At 42.3% G+C, this 23,585-nt stretch overlaps 1 protein-coding gene across 3 annotated transcripts in view; it reads right to left on the bottom strand.

Annotated features, from left to right (window-relative positions):
* Window positions 1-23,585, bottom strand: part of LOC129817418 (nuclear receptor coactivator 1-like) — a 109,829-nt gene that overhangs the window by 14,573 nt on the left and 71,671 nt on the right. For 2 of the 3 annotated variants that reach the window (XM_055872629.1, XM_055872630.1), the window contains 4 exons: window positions 20,937-21,103; window positions 3,569-3,675; window positions 2,863-3,040; window positions 422-601 (listed from right to left, as the gene is read on the bottom strand). In XM_055872629.1, the coding sequence (XP_055728604.1) occupies window positions 422-601; window positions 2,863-3,040; window positions 3,569-3,675; window positions 20,937-21,103 (632 nt within the window). Of the gene's footprint in view, window positions 1-421; window positions 602-2,862; window positions 3,041-3,568; window positions 3,676-4,210; window positions 8,659-20,936; window positions 21,104-23,585 lie in introns of those variants that run through there. The other variant, XM_055872631.1, reaches the window with a different exon arrangement.

Raw genomic sequence — 23,585 nt, 5'->3', positions numbered from 1 at the left:
GCAGAGCGTCACTGTGTCGAACTCTATCCCTCCAATATGGCTCAGGGCTAGCTAGGAGGACAAGGTAAATACCATGTCGCTGCTGCACCTTGTTCAATGTGTATGTAAACGTATGTGTGCAGACGTGGCATGTATCTGTGCATCTAGCTGTACGTCTGTGTGTGTATATATGTATGCGTCTGTGAGTGTGTATGCATGTATGTATGTATGTATGTATGTATGTATGTATGTATGTATGTATGTATGTATGTATGTATGTATGTATGTATGTATGTGTGTGTGTGTGTGTGTGTGTATGTATGTATGTGTATGTGTGTATGTATGTATGTATGTATGTATGTATGTATGTATGTATGTATGTATGTATGTATGTATGTATGTGTGTATGTGTGTGTGTGTGTGTGTGTGTGTGTGTACTCACCATCTCCCTCGTCCTGCATGGCTTTGGGCTGGGAGACAGTAAAACACTGCATGATGTCGTACTGCTGTCGTGCCTCCTGGTTCTCTGAGTCCACCTCGTCAGGGGGCCTCTTCAGCATCCGGCAGCTAAACGTGTGACTGTTCCTCCGGCCCTGCTCCTGGGGCCATGGCACCCCGTTGACTACACACACACAAACACACAAGTAATGGTATAGACACACACAAATCAATAGGAACGGGGACACAGACAGGTAAACCAATGCATGTGTGATGTAATAATAATGTCTTGAAAAGAGACAGGAATGACATATGGGGTAGAGACAGATACAAAATATATACAATATAGACAGGAGAAGAGGGGGGAGAGAATAAGCAAGACAGAGAACAGTAGTGAGTGACCACGTTTACATGTGCACAGTATTCCGGATAGTAGATAATATCCTGCTTAAGGTCTCATTCGGGAGAAGCTCTTTACATGCACCTTTGATATCCCGCTCTAGAGTATCCCTGTAGGCATGAATAAACAGAATATTACTCATTTCAATTCCTATGGGTTAAATGGAATAGTAACTGAAATCTGGACACTGGCTGTAGGCATATAACCTCTCACGTGTAACGCTGCGTAATAACCTATACTATTAACTCCTGCAGAATTATGCATTTATTGCTGTAAAACGATACAATATATACTTTTGTCTCCGGAACAGGAGTGGAGAAATATGATTTCTTTCTTTCAGCATCTCTTGAGAAAATGCAAATGTGCATGTAATGTGTTATCTTTGACACTGTTATGCAAGCAGACGGTATTTAAACCGTCCACAATATGCAGCCAACACCAACTGAAGTCTTATCAGAAACACGCTTCGTCCTTTTCTCAGCTTTTCATTTCCTTAAAACCGGTCAAACTGATGACATTTGGACATTTTGCACAGGTTCAATCTTTCCACTGTTTTGGAGTTATTGCGTTTTCCTCCTGGTCCCTAAACGAAACAGACAACTTTACCGGTGTTAACTAGATTGCTAATGCATTCATTCTATCAATGTAAGACATTCTGGTTATGACAGAAGAAAAGCTGCATATATCTAACTATAGTTGGCAAACAATTTACAAATTATAGTAAATGAATTATAGTAGGCTAAATTATTATGGTGGATTGAACTGTTTGAAGTGATTTGTTTGACAGTCAGATGAAAACACCATCAAACAACACCGATGATATGCAAAACTGAGCCTGCGCAGACCACAAAAACAACACCGATGATACGCAAAACTGAGCCTGCGCAGACCACAAAAACAACACCGATGATATGCAAAACTGAGCCTGCGCAGACCACAAAAACAACACCGATGATATGCAAAACTGAGCCTGCGCAGACCACAAAAACAACACCGATGATATGCAAAACTGAGCCTGCGCAGACCACAAAAACAACACCGATGATACGCAAAACTGAGCCTGCGCAGACCACAAAAACAACACCGATGATATGCAAAACTGAGCCTGCGCAGACCACAAAAACAACACCGATGATACGCAAAACTGAGCCTGCGCAGACCACAAAAACAACACCGATGATACGCAAAACTGAGCCTGCGCAGACCACAAAAACAACACCGATGATACGCAAAACTGAGCCTGCGCAGACCACAAAAACAACACCGATGATACGCAAAACTGAGCCTGCGCAGACCACAAAAACAACACCGATGATATGCAAAACTGAGCCTGCGCAGACCACAAAAACAACAATAAACAGGATATAATTTTTTACATCTCACAGTATCCCATCTTAGATCAGCACGTCCCAGGCATCTAATCTGGGTTTCTCATAACTAGGATACAAGCTTATACAAGGGTTATTGTAAACGGGATTGGACGTTTATATGCGTCAACTCAAGAACAGAATACTTAATAATAACGGGATATTGGTGTGCATGTAAACGTGGTCACTATGTAGTGAGAGTTTAAGCTGAAGACAGGCAGGTAGATAGTAGCTAGTTGACCTGTCCATCTCTGCTGACATTAACCCATCTTGTCTGGCCTGGCCTTTATAGAGAGGAATTACTAGGGGCTTCACGGGACACAGACCCTTTCATGTCTCCTGGTTACTATGCTCTTATAGCTGTAACGTGATCTGGCTGCTTCATACTGCATGATACCATGCCTATAGCAGAGATTCCTCTCTTACCTCCTCTCCATCCTCTTTGTCTTTCTTTCTTACCCGTCTTCCCTCTATCATGTTCTTCTTCATCTCCTTTCCTTCCTCATCTCCTTTCTCTTGTCCTTGTCACACTGCTCGACTTCCTCTTCTCTTCCTTTCTACTTCTTTCTATTCCTCTGTCTGATCCCTCCCCCCTCTCTCTCGCCCTCCTCTCCTTCCTTCACCATCCTCTCTTCTCTCGTCTCGTCCCCTCCCCTCCTCCTCTCCTGTCATCCTCACCGAGGCTCTTGGGCAGCAAGTTGCGGATGAACTCATTGTGGTCTCCCACGTGGAGGATGCTGTACACGCTGGAGGTCATCAGCTCTTCCTGGGCGTAACCTAGGTAACTCGTCACATTCTCTGACACAAACACGATCCGGCCCTCGCGGTTGACCACAAAGAAGAAGCCGTCCAGGGCCTGGCCCGAAACAGAGGGAGGGACAAAAGAGGAGTGAAACAGACACCTCCGGAGGAAGGGGAACACACAAAGAGAGCAGGGGGACTTCAGCCTTTCTCTCTCTCACAGCCCCAGCCTCAGCCAGGGGGAAAGTGTGCCAGGAACTAACGTGGAAAGCATAATGACACTGGGCCTCACTGGGAAACAAAGTCCTGGGAACCATACAGAGTCACTGAATCACTCTGGACAAAACAGAGAAAATACTGAAGACAGAGAGATTAGAATAAAATTGCAGTTGTCCCCGAAAATTGCATTTTTACACAAAAAATATACACAACTAACTTTATGTAAATTTACTGTGAGCAGATGCACTCAAATTACTATGCATTCATTTACTAATGAGCAACCAAAAATATGATTATATTTTCATGAAAGAGTACCTGTGCTTAGAAAGCAGCATGACTAAATGATCCAATCAATGGATAAGGGAATACTTCCTGTGTCTGTCACTGAAATTCAAATTCCACCAAGCTTTATTGTTTCACTCACCTCGAGCAGCAGCGGCCCCAGAGCCTCTTTCTCCACCATGCCCTGACTACTGGACGAAATGTCACTCCTCTGCACCTTGTCCTCTGGTGATATTAGAGACGCTTTCTCTGCAGGGGACAAACACACACAGAGATCTTAGGAATAGAAAAAAAAGGGGGGACTGAACTTGGGGTGATCAGCCATCGCTAGCACACACGTTTAGTCTTTATTTCACTGACATCAAACATTACACAGGCATTATGCAATTACTTAGCAATTCCAAGTAATAGCTCTTATACAGCTTGTTACATAAGTTATTCCCCTCTTAATGACTGTACAGAATAATGAACATTGTGGACTTCTGCTGAATTGTGTTCTGATGACATCAGCCCCGATCAAAGGGTTAGGGAGAATCAACGCAGCACATGACTACAGCACACTGTAAATCTACTGTACTGTTACTGTACAGCAGCAGAAGCCAACAACTGGAAGTTTGAGTGAAACAGACTGTTTATTCTGGCATGGACATCAACAAATACTGCTTTGAGGAGTACTTATAATTAAACCATGTACTGTAGATGCATATCCCCAATGTCCAAAACTCTTGAAAAGCTATTCAACAATGACCCAAATCTCTTCTTGGACCTGGTGTATTGATCTTACGGTTTCAGTCAAGGTTGTAAGAGAGTGATGAGGAGAATGGGAGGGAGGGAACCACGGAGGAGGAGAGAGAGGAATAGTGGATCTGTGGATTGTCCAGTGATAAATGTTTTTTCTCTTCCTGATCAATGAGCTGATGATAGGCTGCTGAGGTTCTGGCCTGGGTGCTGGTGGGGACATAGAGAGAGATAGAGATAGAGATAGAGAGAGAGAGAGAGAAAGATAGAGATAGAGATAGAGATAGAGATAGAGAGAGAGAGAGAGAGAGGTGTTGACTATCCATCACATGTCATTACTATACTGTAGGCCTGACTCCTCCCCTCTCCTCACTCCTCACTCACTTGGCTCATTGCCATGGTAGCAGTCTTGGCCCGGTCTTTGACCCCTGAATCAGTCACACAGGAGGTCACGGGAGGGATGTCAGCACACAGAGCTCACTATACTGACCTGTCCCCACCAAGTAAGCAAACAACCAAGAGCTGGAAGAGAGGCCAGGGAAGAGATGAGAGGAGAGAGAGATACTATAAAGAGAGGAAGGAGAAGGAGAGGAAAAGAGGAAGAGAGAAACAGAGGTACTTTCCCTTTATCCCCGACTGGTCTCTCTTCTCCTGGGGGGAAAAAAAAACTGAGTGTATATTTATCAAACACGTTCTGGCTGGTGGCCAGGTCTTAAAATAAGGGTGGCGAGTGAGCACATCACTGTGAATTACACTCGGTATTCCAGGAGGCCAAGAAATGAAACCAAAAACACAAAGCCGTGATTAGGTTATTGACAAAACAACCAGGGTGAGGACTTTACGGCCTGAGACATTAATATCCTGCAGCGGGCCTGCCTGTTGGGACACTTGCTGCTCTACTGCTCAACTACACTGCTGTTTCACTAGATAGCTACTGTACCACTGTTTAAACCAGAGCACGGTTTAACTTCACAAAATAATAAGATGTTCATCAACTGCACATCTTTAGCAACTGCACATATTAAGTTTGCAAATGCATACTGAAATGTATATTTACAAGGCAATTCCATTTGTTTGGAATTGGTCTGGCTTAGAGACGTGTGTATTTTTCTCCTGTTGAGGATGTGATTTTCTTCCCTAATATACATAGTTACGTAACACATACAGATGTAAGATCTTAATTTGATCACCCTGTTGCAGGAGAACTTTCTTGCATTCAGGAATTATTTTACTTATAGTGTATTTGAGGTTTAAAGGGTAAGAAGCATAAATGTAAACACATGTAACATATAGATTTGCATTAATATACACCATTAATATACACTCCGAAAGTCCATTTTTTTTTGTTATTACATAAAACCGATCAGAATTCCGCAGAATGCTGGAAGTCATGTCGGAAAATGTTTTTCCGGGGTGTGGTGTAATATGGAGGACCCGGGCATGCCAGCCTATTCCCTATAATGTAAACTCCAACAGAAATAAATTAAAATGTATAACTTTAAATGAATCCAAATTGTTCGCACTCATGTCTACTGGTTTCAACTTACAAGCAAATACTTTATGAATGTAGTTACATATCAACTTGCAAGGTTGCTAGCCAACTAGCCCGCTAACTTTAGCCCTATCAGTCTGCTAACATTACGCTAGCACAGCATAAGTCAAATAATGTTATTAATAAATGTTACCTATATGCAGTTCTCAGCCAGCAAGCTAGCCAGCCAGCTAATGTTAGCTATTTAGCCAACTAGCTATTAGCCTAGCCAACCACCAAGCCAAAGCCCAACAACTGGAGACCAGCTAGAACACAACTAACAAAACAACTAAAACATAACCGCAGATGAAAAGCAAAATGAAGGCCTCCAGAGTGGCGCAGTGGTCTAAGAGAACCTGGTTCAAGTCCAGGCTCTATGGGAGACCCATGGGGCGGTGCACAATTGGCCTAGTGTCATCCTGGTTAGGGGAGGGATGGGCGGCAGGGATGTTCCTGTCCCATTGCGCACGAGTGACTCCTGTGGCGGGCCGGGCACAATGCACGCTGACACGGTCGCTTCCACCGACACATTGGTGCGGCTGGCTTCCGGGTTAAGCGGGCGTTGTGTCAAGAAGCAGTGCGGCTTGGCTAGATTGTGTTTCGGAGGATGCACGGCTCTCGACCTTTGCCTCTCCCGAGTCCGTACGGGAGTTGCAGAGATGGGACAGGACTGTAACTACCAATTGGATACCATGAAATTGGGGAGAAGAATTTGTAAAAAATAAACAATAATAAAAATAGCAAAACAAGAGCTGAGACTTACAGATTGATGGCTGGGGCCCATCTGATGAGTTAGCTTCACCGGGCCAAGGACTTCACCGGGACTACAACTAAGTCAGCGTGGGAAATACACAAGCAAAAGCCAAAACTCTCGTAGCCTACTTCACAGAGAACATGCCAAAACAAAAATGAGAACAGACAAGGTACTACACAAATAGAGCAAGCAGGTATGATTTTTTATTTTGTTTTTAGCCCACGGCAAGAAGGCATGCTTACGGGTTGCCAGTAGATAACACAGCCAAAGTCAATGACGAGCATGAGGATGCTAACGTTAGAAAGCTTGAGCTAGCTACCGAGCTAGCATACGAACTCGGTAGCACAGAGTAGATTTTCCATGACTTTGAGAAATATTGCATTGTGGGTAGTTTCAAAGACATCTGGAAATACATTTATGAATATATAATAACCCCAAAATATAATTATGTTTGTAGTTATAGGTATAGAGCGTGACTACAACTAAGTTACTAAGTATTTGACCACACTGTAGTTACTCTGGTGAGTAAAAACACATGCTTCCTACCCTTTAAAAAGGCTTCTGAAGTTTGTAATTTCCACTTGGAAATTTCAGACTTGATTTTCCCTCACGAAAAATGTATCAACCTCTACAAAAATGGCCATTTATTATAATCCACATAATAATTCACATTTCCTGATGCTGCAGGATTATTTTCCTGCTGTAGCAAACTGGCTCAAATTAAGATCCTACATCTGTATGGTGTCTTCAGAGAGGCTAGGCTCTGTCCTTGTCTACCTTAGGATCAGATAGGAGAGGGGTGAAAGGGGAAGTGGAGGGACAGAGAAGGGGAGAGAGGGTGAAAGAGGGGAGAGTTGCAAGAGAGTTGCAAGAGAGAGATGTGAGAGAGACACAGAAGAGGGGAGTGCAGGCCTAGGGAGAGGGGGAGGTGCGAGCAGAGCAGTGTGTGTTCTTGTTTCTCTCTGTGTACCAAGCGTAGGGGAAAGGGAAGCTGGGCTTTGCAAGAGGCCCTCTTGCACAAGGTCAAGGGGCAGGGAGCTCAGCCATTGGCTGCTTTCTCACACGCCCAACTCCCCCCCCTACATCTGTATGGTGTCTTCGGAGAGGCAGGGTCTGTCGTTGTCCATCTTAGGATCAGATAGGAGAGGGGTGAAAGGGGAAGTGGAGGGACAGAGAAGGGGAGAGAGGGACAGAGAGGGGGCAAGAGGTGAAAGAGGGGAGAGATGTGAGACACAGAAGAGGGGAGAGCAGGCCTAGGGAGAGGGGGAGAGGAGGGGCGAGCAGAGCAGTGTGTGTTCTTGTTTCTCTCTGTGTAGCAAGCGTAGGGGAAAGGGAAGCTGGGCTTTGCAAGAGGCACTCTTGCACAAGGTCAAGGGGCAGGGAGCTCAGCCATTGGCTGCTTTCTCACACGCCCAACCCCCTCCCCTCCCCCGCCTGAGCTCGCGAAACAAAAACAGAAGAAAAGGCCCTCTTCCTGAGTGATACATTGGCGAGGCCACTGGGCCCCTGACATCCTCATGTCATGCTATCTCAGCTCTAAGTAGGCTTTATGTCACCTGTGCCACATCCTCTACCCTAGCTAGGCTCTTTCCTCATGCTGGGAGCAGAAAAAAACAGGGGATCTCATTCAAGAACTCCTTGAGCCTTACATAGGAGGAAAACACACACACACACTAATATTTCCCCTCATTTCACAGAGGCTGAAAGATGGAAAATGGCACCTTCTGAGAGCCACCATTGCGTGTGCTAATTCTGGTGCAGGCAAGCAACCGCCGCTGTTTACTCTCACACTTCTACTCCACTGCGTCTCCCTGCCTGCCTGCTCAAGGCCAACACCAGCCCTCCCTCCGTTGGGCCTCCGGTGCTACCCTATCCCAGATAGGAAATCGGGGTTGGAAGGAATATTCTAATTTACACCCAAACTCTGAGTCGCCAAGCCTGTTTGTGATGATGGGAATAAGGGCCAGGAATAAGCAGATGTTTCAGTGACATGTTAGGTAGCAATCTTAAAGGAAAAATCCACCCAGAAACTCACACGTTACATTTGGCATCATCATGATGATGTGGCAAGTCCCACTTTGCTTGCTGAAAGTTCAATATCTTAAAAACTTGACTGCTGCCATGCAAAACATTGTGGGACTGTATCAACAGTGGACTAAATAGTGAATTTTCCTTTAAGGGCTGTGGTGTGTAGAGTATACAATCACCTTCAAAATTATTGGCACCCTTGCAAAAGATTAGCAAAAATAATTTGCTATATTGTATGCTCTAAAATATATATATATATATATATATATATATATATATATTATATACTAACACAGTTTCTCAGAGAAAGATATTTTGTTTAACAAGTAATACTTTTTTTTCTATTGGCACCCCTATTTTCAATAGTTTGTGCACCCTCCCCTTGAAAGGAAAACGACACAGACTTTATCTCAAATGTTTTAAGAAATTGGAGAACACATTGGGAGGGATCTTAGACCATTCCTCCATACAGAATCCTTCCAGATCCTTGATATCCTTCGTCTGCACTTATGGCCTGACTTCTTCAATTCAAACCACAGGTTTTCAATGCGCAGACTGAGGAGAATAAGAAGCAATTCCATAATAAGGTCAACCTGAGCATGAAAGAAACTAAATTACTTATTTCCAAATTAAACTACTTTCATATTTACCTTGAATGTGTGTATTTTGAAGTACAGACTACATTTGACCTTTATATTTACCAAATGTAATGTTATTGTTACTATAGAGTAGGATACAAAGTCTCAAAATAAGGCTTTTCAGTCAACCAGATTTCACAGCTATTTGCAATGGCTCATAGAATTAGTTTTGGTACTAACATCTGTCCCCCTGTGTTTCTGACCAAGTCCAAAGGTTAATGAAACAATATCAAACAAATTTTAGTCCAATGAGTGCTAGAATAGAATTCTACAATCTAAATAGAATGCTAATTTGGACAGGCAGTGTCACGTCCTTAACATTTGAGGAAAAGTTGCGTTTCGAGTATGATTGTATGCAAACTTTCTGCGCAAAGCTAACTTTCATAAAGAGCTTAGGTGATGCATAATTGTTTTCCTTTCTCTCTTTGTTAGTACTCGTTCTAAGCGTAACAGATGTGACCGTTATTGGCGCTTCATAACAGGATCATGGACTCACTAGAAAGCATCACTGCATAACGCGATCATGGAAAAACATTCATGCCCTTCCTACCACTTTCGAAGTGTGTTTATGTTAGCAAACAAGCTAGCAGGCAATCTATCTGTGTGATCTATTTTGGGTGATTTCACGTTCGCTTATGAACTGCAATCATGCATTGTTCTGCTGCCTGGAGCATAGCATGTGATCACATCACATGGCATAATAAAGGTCTTAAAATCATAAACATAATTAAGGTCTTAAAAATCCATAAGACACTTTCACCAGTCATGCTGAGTTTGTTTATTTCCCTGAGTAAGTACAGGTCCCCCCCAGTGAAAATATTTGTCTGTATCTGTTTGGTCTGCCCTGTGGTGTGACAGGTACTTTGCGCGCTTGTGAACTGCAGCTGTCAAGCCTGAGGTGATTTACGATCTGACAAGAAATTTAGTCGAAGGTGCGAACCCTGTGCCACTGGTAGGTTATAATTCAATTAAACATTTTTTTTTTAACCCTTTCACGTAATGAAAATGAATAATAGCTTAACCCTTCATAGGAAAGACGTCAAGATATAAATAAAATTGTATTTGTCACATGCGCCGAATACAACAGATGTAGACCTTACAGTGAAATGCTTACTTACAAGCCCTTAACCAACAATGCAGTTAACTTCTCTAGGATAGGGGGCAGCATTTTCACTTTTGAATAAATAGCGTGCCCAATTTCAACTTCCTTCTACTCATCCCCAGAATATAAGATATGCATATTATTAGTAGATTTGGATAGAAAACCCTCTGAAGTTTCTAAAACTGTTTGAATCATGTCTGTGAGTATAACAGAACTTATGTAGCAAGCAAAACCCCGAGGACTAACCATTCAGATTTCTTTTTTTTGAGGTCACTGTCTGTTCAATGAGATTTCATTGGGATACAAGATTTCGAAGTGACTTGTTTTCAATTCCTACCGCTTCCACTGGATGTCACCAGTCTTTGGAAATAGGTTGAGGTTATTCCTTTGTGTAATGAAGAAGTACGGCCATCTGGAATCAGTGTAACGTCATGTGTACTGTTTGAGAGTTGCGCAAGACTAGAAAAGTAGCGTTAGTTTGTTGTCCTCCTGTATTGAAAACAGATATTTGATCGATTATTAACATTTAAAAATACCTAAAGTTGTATTACAAAAGTAGTTTGAAATGTTTTGGCAAAGTTTAGAGGTAATTTTTGAGATATTTTGTAGTATTTGTAGTGACGTTGCGCAAATTGGAAGCTGTTTTTTTCTGGATCAAACGAGAAAAAAGAAACTTGACATTTTGGATATATATGGATGGAATTAATCAAACAAAAGGACCATTTGTGATGTTTATGGGACATATTGGAGTGCCAACAAAAGAAGCTCATCAAAGGTAAGGCATGATATATATTTTATTTCTGCGTTTTGTGTTGCACCTGCAGGGTTGAAATATGCTACACTCTCATTGTTTACTGTTGTGCTATCATCAGATAATAGCATCTTATGCTTTCGCTGAAAAGCCTTTTTGAAATCTGACATGTTGGCTGGATTCACAACGAGTGTAGCTTTAATTTGGTATCTTACATGTGTGATTTAATGAAAGTTTGATTTTATATAATTTTTTTGAATTTGGCGCTCTGCATTTTCCCTGGACTGCTGGAGGTCATTTTGCAGGGCTCTGGCAGTGCACCTCCTTGCACTAAGGCGGAGGTACCGGTCCTGCTGCTGGGTTGTTGCCCTCCTACGGCCTCCTCCACGTCTCCTGATGTACTGGCCTGTCTCCTGGTAGCGCCTGCATGCTCTGGACACTACGCTGACAGACACAGCAAAACTTTTTGCCACACTTCGCATTGATGTGCCATCCTGGATGAACTGCACTACCTGAGCCACTTGTGTGGGTTGTAGACTCCGTCTCATGCTACCACTAGAGTGAGAGCCCCGCCAGCATTCAAAAGTGACCAAAACATCAGCCAGGAAGCATAGGAACTGAGAAGGGGTCTGTGGTCACCACCTGCAGAATCACTCCTGTTTTGGGGGGTGTCTTGCTAATTGCCTATAATTTCCACCTTTTGTCTATTCCATTTGCACAACAGCATGTGAAATTTATTGTCAATCAGTGTTGCTTCCTAAGTGGACAGTTTGATTTCACAGAAGTGTGATTGACTTGGAGTTACATTGTGTTGTTTAAGTGTTCCCTTTATTTTTTTGAGCAGTGTATTTGTCAAACGCACCGCTGGTGTGCATGGCCAAAGACTTCCATTTTCGTCAGATATACGACCATAGCACCTGGTTCCAATCCAAGTGTCAGTGCTGTTTAGCAAGCCCCAGGTGTTACTGTGAAAGAGGCTTTTTTTCTAGCAACCCTTCCGAAGAGCCTATTGGCATAGAGGTCCCACTGAGCACACACTGGTTGAATCAAGCGAAGCAGGGGACATGGAGGTAGGCATCTAGATGGTAGACTCAAGCTGTATGTGAAGGTAAATTCAGATTAAGTTTGGGTTCATGTAGGCTACGTTGACATCTGATTCGCCCAACAAAAGACACCATCATTTCAACATGTAGCTAGTTATACCATCATTCATGCATGGCTTATAGTATCTTTGGACGTTTAGAAGTAGTTACCGTTGCTCCGGTAATTAGGATGCTAGATTCTAATTCATGATCTAATTCATGATCAAATGGCTGTTTGCATTGCACCCCCCCCCCCCCCCCCTTTACGCTGCTGCTACTCTCCGTCTATTATCTATGCATAGTCACTTTAATAACTCTACCTACATGTACATATTACCTCACTTACCTCGACTAACCGGTGCCCCCGCACATTGGCTCTGTACCGGTAACCCCTGTATATAGCCTTGTTATTTGTTACTTACATTTTTTGGGGAGGGGGATTTTTTCTTAAAACTGCATTGTTGATTAAGGACTTGTAAGTAAGCGTTTCACTGTAAGATCTACACATGTTGTATTCGGCGCATGTGACAAATACGATTTGATACTGAACTAAAAATATAAAACGCAAATGTGCAGTTTTGTCACACAACACAATGCCACAGATGTCTCAAGTTTTGAGGGAGCGTGCAATTGGCATGCTGACTGCAGGATTGTCCACCAGAACTGTTGCCAGAGAATGTAATGTTAATTTCTCTACCATAAGCCAATGTCGTTTTAGAGAATTTGGCAGTACGTCCAACTGGCCTCACAACCGAAGACCACGTGTAACCACGCCAGCCCAGGATCTCCACATCCGGCTTCTTCACCTGCGGGATTGTCTGAGACCCACCATCCGGACAGCTGATGAAACTGAGGAGTATTTCTGTCTGTAATAAAGCCATCTTGTGGGGGGCAAAAATAATTCTGATTGCCTGGGCCTGGCTCCCTAGAATGTGTTGAAATGATAGCTCAGCTGAATCGGACATAGCTTGTTTCCAAAGCTATGCAGGGTACATACATGGTAGACTTGTTGTCATTTAACTTCTTTGGGATAGGGGGCAGTATTTTGACGTCCAGATGAAAAGTGTGCCCAAAGTAAACTGCCTGGTAGACTTGGTAGACTTGGATACACTCTAAAGTTTCTAAAACTGTTAAAATAATGTGAGTATAACAGAACTGATATGGCAGGCGAAACCCTGAGATCAAACCACCCCCCCCCCCCCCACCAAAAATTCAGCTTACCACTATTTTCAACGGTTAGTACCTTAATTATAAGGCCAAGTCCTCCCAGATCGCAGTTCCTAGGGCTTCCACTAGATGTCAACAGTCTTTAGAAAGAGTTTCAGGCTGGTTTTTAGAAAAATGACCCCAAAAATTGTAGTTTTTCTAGATGGCTCCCATTTTGGCTGTAGTGTTTCCAAGCGCGTGGAGGAAAGCGTTCGTTCTTATTTATCTCCGGTAATGAACATACTATTCTCCGTCTTAAATTTGATCGTTTATTTGCGTATTAGAATACCTAAGGTTTGATTATAAACATTGTTTGACTTGTTTGGAAAAGTTTATTAGTAACGTTTGGGATTCATATTGTATGCATTTTGATGGAGGAAAACTGGATGGATTATTGACTGAAGTGCGCCAGCTAAACTGAGCTTTTATGGATATAAAGAAGGACATTAACGAACAAACAGAAGAAGATCAAAGGTAAGGCATTTTTTATATCGCTAGCTATTTTTTACTTTCGTGTCGCACCTGCTTGGTTGAAATATGTTTTTCATATGTTTGTATGCGGGGCGCTGTCCTCAGATAATCGCATGGTTGCTTTCGCCGTAAAGCCTTTTTGAAATCTGACACAGAGGCTGGATTAACAAGAAGTTAAGTTTTATTTGGATGTATTACACTTGTGATTTTTATGAAAGTTAAATATTTATAGTAATTTAATTTGAATTTGGCGCTCTGCAATTTCACCAGATGTTGTCGACTTTCCCAAACAGGTTTTAAGTGCATTACCCCTCATATACAAGTAGGAGTAAATGTTCAGGCAGGAACTGTTTGACTGTGGCTTCACATTTTATTTTTAATTTACCTCTTTATTTAGGTTGATGGAATGTCCAGAGGAGACTTTGTGTCCGTCTGATAAGGTAAGTTAAGCTTGTTAGCTAGGTTCACTAAGCCAGTTACTGGCTGTCAATATCACAGAGTTGTGTTACATGGCTATCTAGCCATATCTTGTATATATATTTTGATTTAGCTGTGAAGTTGTGCGTAGTGTTGCTGACGTCAAAGGCACACAGTTGATTCTTTTTGTTATACATGTTACCACATCGTTAGCTTTTTACTTTTTTTGATTACATAAATGCTTCAAAATTCACAAAAAGTTACATTATCTGAAGATGATTATCTCATAGAACAAAACATATAAGATCCCTTATTTTCTGTGTTTATCCCAAAAACCCAATTTTGTCCCCCATAGGCTTTGCCTACCGAGCCATGGCGGAGTTAGCCTCCATTAGTGGCTAGAAAAAGACACCATTACTATTGCTCTCTATAGTGGTACGTGGTATATTTAGTTTTTAAAATTATTGTTTTGTACCTATTGCTTGATTTATGAAGGTCAACAAACAATTGTCTCTTGTTGTTTGAGAGTTCTTTACCTTTCCCCACGGTGATGGATTACAAATGGTTTGTACATGGTCAGAGCCTTGAGTTCAAAAAGTAGATTGTTAACAGATTTTATTTCTGTTTTATTTTATTTATAAGAATATTTAGGAGTGCCAACAATTTGGACACATATTTTTGAGAGAAAACAATATAACTTGTTAAAGAAAATCTATCATCTCCCTGAGTAATTATATTAGTATAAAATAATACAATATCATTTTTTTAATGATACAATATAGCTCAGTATGTGTATTATTCATTTATACAGTCTTTTCCCCCCTAATCTTTATCAAGGGTGCCAATCATTTTGGAGGTGACTGTATACACTACAGTGCTGCTTATAAATGCCTGCTGGTTGTGAGTGTCCATTCTAACAGGATGTTTGATGGAATCTCTGACCAGAGGGAAAACAGGGAAAATACATGCTCAGCCATGTAGTCCCTTAGACACAGATCTTAGATAAGCTTACCCTCCCCAAATCCTAAACTTAAACATCAGAGTGAAAAATACTAATCTGAACATAGATCAGTGTTTAGGGGGACAACGTCATCATCCTACTCTAACTGCTTTAGTTTCCATTCAGGCTATGACGGTGGAAACTAACATGTTTCTTATTCCAATGGTGTAGTCGTAACATAATGATTGCCATGCTCAGAGTGGTCTCCAGTGAAATAAACATTAAGGCTCTGACCTAAATCGGACTGGGTTTTTCGCAACAGAGGGATTTAAAAGGCTTGTAAATTAATCTGCTGCATTACTTAGGCCTAGCCCACCATTTCAAAGTCTACAGGTTCCCATTCCTAGCAGCGACGTGCAGCTACATTAATACTAAATTGGTTTTGATTTAAGAACTAATTGACCCCCAAACACATAAAGCTGATCACAAGATGGCTTGGGACCACTAGAAGAATATTACACCTTTCAGGTTGTTATCTAATGGTTAACCCTAAAACAACACTGGGTAGGGGTCAAGACCTGAAGGAAAGCTACCTTGTGAGAAGCTCTGTTAAACGTGTTGGATGATAGGCCAACCAGTGTGACCGCCCTTCTGCAGAGCCCTGAGGTCAAGTTCAAAGCCAAAAATTGATTCAGGGCTCTGGTTAGGCCTAGAAATGAGCCGATTGTAGTACCCCTCAGAGTGGCTTGGGCCCTGGGGATGTAGACTGAGGTATGGTGGTGAAATGGGGGCCTTTAGTTATGTTCAGACAGACAGACAGACAGACAGACAGACAGACAGACAGACAGACAGACAGAGCATTGACAGCTCAGTCTCTGTTACCAACTATCCTCTGTTGGCCAAATATCCTAATGATGTTAATCCTAATCCTGATTTAGCTATCTAATATAGTCAGCCAAATCAATAATGATCCCTGTCATCATAATCCCCCACAACATGATGGAACTAATCTGGTCATTCATCCCTGAGAGGGGCCTTGGCACGACACTCCTTCCTCTGTTAGTACCACAGTATGCTTCATGCCAACGTACAACATACATTATTCATACTGGCACGATGAATAAATCATCACCTCAGAAAATATTCCTCTCTCCATCAGAGAGGAATGGACCCTGCCTGGATGGATATGCTCGCTCACCCTATGGGTGGATGGCTTCTCCCATTGGCAGGGTGTGTGTGAACATGTGTGTGTGTGTGTGTGTGTGTGTGTGTGTGAACATGTGTGTGTGTGTGTGTGTGTGTGTGTGTGTGTTTGAACATGTGTGTGTGTGTAGGGCAGCCCAGCCCCAGAAGTGACTCGTTTTATCAACTGTATGCAAGAATTTGCTATGAGTCGTTTTAGGAAATCAACATTCTCTGTGTTGGTCTTGCCAACCACCAATGTCACACCACTGAGAAGCAGAGGTGACGACATGTAAGTCTGATATCTGATTGGAGGTTAACTTTAAAGTAATACTAGTGGTCAACGAGGTTTTGAATCCAAATAACTCAGATGGTTATACAAGGGTCTAAGATTCATTGTTCTTTCTCTTATTTGTTTCTGCCCTGCTGTGGTAAGACTCTCTTTTGATCTCTCTCACTTTCTCTCTCTTTCTTCTATCTCTTTTTTCTCTCTGTTTTTCCCTGTTTCTTTTCTCTCTCTTTCTTTCTTTCTTTTCTCTCTCTTTCTTTCTTTTCCTGTTTCTTCCCTCTCTTTCTTTCTTTTCTGTTTCTTCTCTCTCTTTTCTGTTTCTTCCCTCTCTTTCTTTTCTGTTTCTTCCCTCTCTCTTTCTTTTCTGTTTGTTCTCGCTCTTTCTTTCTTTTCTGTTTGTTCTCGCTCTTTCTTTCTTTTCTGTTTCTTCCCTCTCTTTCTTTCTTTTCTGTTTCTACCCTTTCTTTCTTTCTTTTCTGTTTCTACCCTCTCTCTCTTTCTTTCTTTTCTGTTTCTACCCTCTCTCTCTTTCTTTCATTTCTGTTTCTACCCTCTCTCACTTTCTTTCTTTTCTGTTTCTACCCTCTCTCACTTTCTTTCTTTTCTGTTTCTACCCTCTCTCTCTTTCTTTCTTTTCTGTTTCTTCTCTCTCTCTCTCTTTTCTGTTTGTTCTCGCTCTTTCTTTCTTTTCTGTTTCTACCCTCTCTCTCTTTCTTTCTCTTCTGTTTCTACCCTCTCTCTCTTTCTTTCTTTTCTGTTTCTACCCTCTCTCTCTTTCTTTCTTTTCTGTTTCTACCCTCTCGCTCTTTCCTGCTTTTCTGTTTCTACCCTCTCTCTCTTTCTTTCTTTTCTGTTTCTACCCTCTCTCTCTTTCTTTCTTTTCTGTTTCTACCCTCTCTCTCTTTCTTTCTTTTCTGTTTCTACCCTCTCTCTCTTTCTTTCTTTTCTGTTTCTTCCCTCTCTCGCTTTCTTTTCTGTTTCTTCCCTCTCTCTTTTCTTTTTCCTCTCTTTTCTCTTTCCTCTCTCTCTCCCCCCATGGACTTTTGGTTTCTCTCTCTCTCTGACCATGATTAGAATGTCTTGTAATGCATGTAAATGCTTTGTAACTTACATTTACATTACATTTAAGTCATTTAGCAGACGCTCTTATCCAGAGCGACTTACAAATTGGTGCATTCACCTTATGACATCCAGTGGAACAGCCACTTTACAACAGTGCATCTAAATCTTTTAAGGGGGGGGGGGGGGTCAGAAGGATTACTTTATCCGTTAAGTTTATGCCTTGCATGTGAATCCATACATTTTACAAAGTCATTAAATACACTTGGATTTCAAATTCAATTCTCAGACATATATTGATTTGATTTGACCATGTGTGTGTGCGACATCAGGACCATGCATGGAGCCAGATCAGAGGGGGACTTCAACCATCGACCCCATGCCTGTGGTGAATGTGACCTGGAACAAACACCATTGCACTCAGTGACTCTTATTGTTTTAAGGCTTTTCCCAAGAACGCTGGCCAGTGACTGATTATTAAGAGACAAGCAGCACCACTGACAACACTAAAGTAGAACTAACTGGGAGTGAGTAAGGGCATATCAGATGCATGGAACTAAGGATATGTAACATGCTGACTCCACCGGCCACACGCGTCCGTGCGCCATCGCGCGCATGTTGATTTTGTCCATCCACACCAGACGCGATCATGACACGGAAGTTAAAATACCAAAACCAACTGAACGAACTATATTAATTTGGTGGCATGTTGAAAAACACATTAAATATTTATGGACATTTAGCTACCTATTGTTTTTAGCTAGTTTGTCCTGGGAGAATAACATTAGGTTGTTATTTTACCTGAAATGCAAATGATCCCCTTTTTAGCTTTTTCTTTGTAGAATTTTCACCAGGAGTCATACAAAATTGTGTGTTTCTCTACCCCGACTATTAATCCACAGATAAAAAGGGAAACCTTGTTAGTTATCATTAATTCATCTCTCTTGGTTTGTCTTTCAAGCAAGTGGGTCTGTATCTTCCTGATATCCAATAAGAGGGGACGTGGAGCGTGGAGCGTTTCAGATATAACCAAGTTCTATTTTAGCGCTTAGCTACGCAGACACTCGTTCACGCGTGTGAGCCATGTGGTGAAATGATTGAATAACATGTATTTGTACATTAATTTTGCAACACTCGCGCGCACCCAACGTGGCCGGTGAGGTTTGCGTGTAAGGGTACATAAGATGCACACAATGATATGTAAGCATCAGAGACATATGGGCCTATAAACGACAGAGATATTACTCTGGTATGTATTAAGCAAACCAACATACAGTAAGACGCTTAAGGACATGTAAGGACACATAAGATGCAGCAGAATGATGTCACAGCGAGCTTTCAGTGTCTTAAGGGTGGGATTAGTCTGGCTTGCCATTTAGCTCTGAGGACTAAAAAGTATGATTTCCCAGGGGTCCCTACTGCTGTGCAAAATTCCCCTAGAGACCTAGACCTGACGTCTTCAGGGGAAGCAGGAGTGGGAGATTGAGGAAAAAATAAGAGCAAACACGCAGAGAAGTGAGGGAGTGAGGGGGGATGTGGGTCAGTAAATGAGTGACTGAGGGGAATGAGAGCGAGCATGGATGTAAGGGTGTGTGTGTTTGTGTACTAGAGAAACCGCAAGAGAGTGCATATGTGCCTTCAAATTAGTGGTAAATTAGTGAGTGAGAGTAAGGCTCAATCCCAATACCCTCCCCCTCCGTTCTGTGCAATCCCCTGAGCCCCATCAAGACAGAGTGGTATCACAATTCAACTTGGAGCAAGGCGTAGTGCCTTTTCAGCCCTTTGGTTCGGCCACCAAAAACGAAGCAAATCAACATGCAATCTTTCTATCAAGTGTTTCCCAAAACTGCCATGAAGCTCTGCGACCCCACCCTGGCAAGTTGCTTCAAGAATAATAGCTGACAAGAATACTATTATGGAAGCAAATTTAAGTAATTATAACTTCATAAAGAATCATTAAAAGAACATTAGCCAGCTACTGTAGCTATACATTTAGCTTGCTATATGGGCATTTGACATTTGTATGAATTGTAGTTTGTGTTGTTTGATGTTTTAGGAACTCCTGAGAAAAAACCAAGATGTCATCTTGTGAAACCCAGTGCATATAAAGAATCTAGCTAAAGCATTTACTGCAAATGTAATAAACTGCAAATGTAATAAACAAAACATACAAGATAGTCATGCAATGCAGCTGAAGTAACGTAGCTAACTCTTTTCTTGCTTATTGTATGTCTATGGATGAGTAGCTACGTAGCTGATCTGTGCATGGACCATAACACGTTTGGTACAATAGTTCAGAACAGTCATTAATCCCCAAGAAATTGCAGAAAATGACTGAGTGAAGGAAATGTGACTTACATTTCAAACTATTATTTCAAACTATTAACTATTATGGAATTAAAGTCCTGCTTCAGTACTACTCCACATTACTACTCCACATACTACTGAACTACAGCCAGAGGATGGGTACATTACTACTCCACATTGAACTACAGCCAGAGGATGGGTACATTACTACTCCACATTGAACTACAGCCAGAGGATGGGTACATTACTACTCCACATTGAACTACAGCCAGAGGATGGGTACATTACTACTCCACATTGAACTACAGCCAGAGGATGGGTACATTACTACTCCACATTGAACTACATCCATAGGATGGGTACATTACTACTCCACATTGAACTACAGCCAGAGGATGGGTACATTACTACTCCACATTGAACTACAGCCAGAGGATGGGTACATTACTACTCCACATTGAACTACAGCCAGAGGATGGGTACATTACTACTCCACATTGAACTACAGCCAGAGGATGGGTACATTACTAATCCACATTGATCCACAGCCAGATGATGGTACATTAGACACATTGTTGTTCTGCTGTTCTCATTTGTTGCTCATATTAAAGTACTTATTTGGTGAATAAGAAATATAAGGAAAGCTATTACTGCCGTCAGTACAGTCATTTCGAAAAACACAAGGCTTGTCGTCAATGAATTGCGTGGTAGGCTATCCTTTGGCCGCTTCTGCTGTGTGTGTGTGTGTGTGTGTGTGTGTGTGTGTGTGTGTGTGTGTGTGTGTGCGTGCGTGCGTGCGTGCGTGCGTGCGTGCGTGCGTGTGTATAAAGACATACAAGATAGTTATTTATGTGTGTGTTCGCGAATGATGTAGTGATGTTCCATTCCACAATGTGATTTATCTCTCCCCATCACTAGCTGCTCCATCCCACACTGAGGGACACTCGAAAACGAGGGGGAGGGGTATTTGGATTGAGCCAAAGTATGTGTATGTTTCTAATGCGTTGGTGCTCACCCTGCTCGCGCCGTTTGATCTGCTGGATCTGGTCCACGGTGCTCTTGAGGATGTGGCACTTGTCTGGCTGGACGTTGAGGCTGGCGATGTCGCCCATGTTGGCAGACAGGAGCTCGGCCAGCTCGTCTATGTAACGACACTCCAGCTCTCGCCGCCGCTTCTCCACACTGCAGGGACACGCACGCACGCACGCACGCACGAACACACACACACACACACACACACACACACACACACACACACACACACACACACACACACACACACACACACACACACACACACACACACACACACACACACACACACACACACACACACACACACACACACACACACACACACACACACACACACACACACGTTAGGTTTATAGTTGAGAAATGTTTATAACTTTGCTGAATGTGATTTCATGGAGTGTTAGCTGCAACCAAGTGAATTTCCCTTCACAATAGTAAGGATCGCAAGATCAGGATGGTCGGAGGAGAATAAAGGGTAGACTACACTTCACACACTAGACTACATAAAAAACATATCCAAAACAATATACTTCCATCTCAGGAACATTTCCAGAATTAGACACGTCACATCTCTCAGCCAGATTCCGAAAAATCCATCCATGCATTTGTTTTATCTAGGCTAGACTACTGTAACGCCCTCCTCTCCAGCTGCTTAGACTCCACTATTAGAAGCCTACAACTGGTACAGAACACTGCAGCTAAAATTTTAACCAACACTAGAAGCCATTAGCGCATCACTCCAGTTTTATCCGCACTACATTGGCTGCTTGTAAAGTATCGGTCTGATTTTAAGATCTTACTCTTAACTTTTAAAGGCACTGCATGACCTTGCCACCTCTTCTCTGACAGACATGCTCGTTCCATAAACCCAGTGAGGGCGTGCCGAACCCAAGAAACTGGTCTGCTTACGCTTCCTTGATCCAGAACCAGGGGGCGGAGCGTTCTCTATTAAAGCACCTCAATTGTGGAACGGCTTGCACTGTCAGGTAAAAGGAGCAGACACTATTAATGTTTTTAAATAACTGTTAAAAACCCACCTTTTTAGCCAGGCTTTTAATAGGTGATTGTTTTACACATCCACTGTTTATGTTCTTTTATTTTTGTTTTCATGTAAAGTGTGTGGCAAATTTAAATGCACTTTAAATAAAAGTTTGATTTGGTTTGGTTTCTTTCCCATTCGGTCATCAGATTTGCGACCAATGCTGCTTATAGGGCACACCACTGCACTCTATACTCCTCATCTCTATATACCTGTCGCAAGACCCACTGGTTGATGGTTATTTATAAAATCCTCTTAGGCCTCACTCCCCCCTATCTGAGATATCTACTGCACCCCTCATCCTCCACATACAACACCAGTTCTGCCAGTCACATTCTGTTAAAGGTCCCCAAAGCACACACATTCCTGAGTCGCTCCTCTTTTCAGTTCGCTGCAGCTAGCGACTGGAACGAGCTGCAACAAAACCACTCAAATTGGACAGTTATCTCTTCATTCAAAGACTCAATCATGGACACTCTTACTGACAGTTGTGGCTGCTTCACGTGATGTATTGTTGTCTCTACCTTCTTGCCTTTGTGCTGTTGTTGGTGTCCAAGAATGTTTGTACCATGTTTTATGCTGCTACCATGTTGTGCTGCTGCCATGTGGTGTTGCTACCATGCTATTTTGTTGTTTTAGGTCTCTCTTTATGTAGTGTTATGGAGTCTCTCTTGTCATGATGTGTTATCCCAGTAAATAAGAATTTGTTCTTAACTGACTTGCCTGGTTAAATAAAGGTTAAATAAATAATAATTTGACTTGACACAGTCCATGAAACACAAACATATATCTAGTTCTAGAGTACAACAAAGTCAGGAGATGAAGGATTTCCTGAAGGACAGGAGACAAAGAGGTGAATGAGATGAGATCACAGCCCTGGGCTCATCAGAGAGTATCCAGGCAGACTCTGTCTGTCAGCTGCTGCAGCTGGGTTGGTACCAACGAGTGCTGGGCAAGGACGGAGAGAGGAGGATCAGGGCTGTCGGATCTACAGGGACAGCGAGCCTCTCAATAATTAATGGGCTACATGAGGCCAGCATAGAGAGAGAGAACCTGCACATGTCCTCTACTGTATGCTTATTGTTCAATGTATGGTTATTTTGACCCTTGGTTATTGTTGTTACTGTTGTCCCGTTGACAATTTTGATTCTTATTATCTTAAAATTGTAAATATCCAAAGTAAGCTTTTGCAATATGTACATTGTTACGCTATGCCAATAAAGGAGAGGGAGAGAGGGAGAAAGAGAGATAGAGAAGCCTGACAGAGCAGTGTAGAAGACAAGTGCAGAGCAGAAGGAGAACAGCTGAGGAGAGGAGGACTAACCCTGTAGCCAGATTGTTATTCTTTCACCCAGCAGGGCATCATCACCTGACAAGGGGGATGAGAGGAACCCTGCTGAGATGCTATCCATCCTCTCTCTTTTTTCCCCCTCGATCCCATTCTCAAACCCACCGTCTTTCTCTCCTTTTCCCCATCTATCATTCTCTCTCACTCGCTCTGTCAACCATTCACTCTACCTTCCGTCTCTCTCTCTCAATTCAATTCAATTCAATTCAATTCAATGGCTTTACTGGCAAGGGAAACATATG

This window comes from Salvelinus fontinalis, chromosome 20 (genome assembly GCF_029448725.1).
Source record: "Salvelinus fontinalis isolate EN_2023a chromosome 20, ASM2944872v1, whole genome shotgun sequence".
NCBI lineage: Eukaryota > Metazoa > Chordata > Actinopteri > Salmoniformes > Salmonidae > Salvelinus > Salvelinus fontinalis.
Note: the sequence above shows the minus strand (reverse complement) of the source record. Positions and strands in the feature narration are given on the sequence as shown.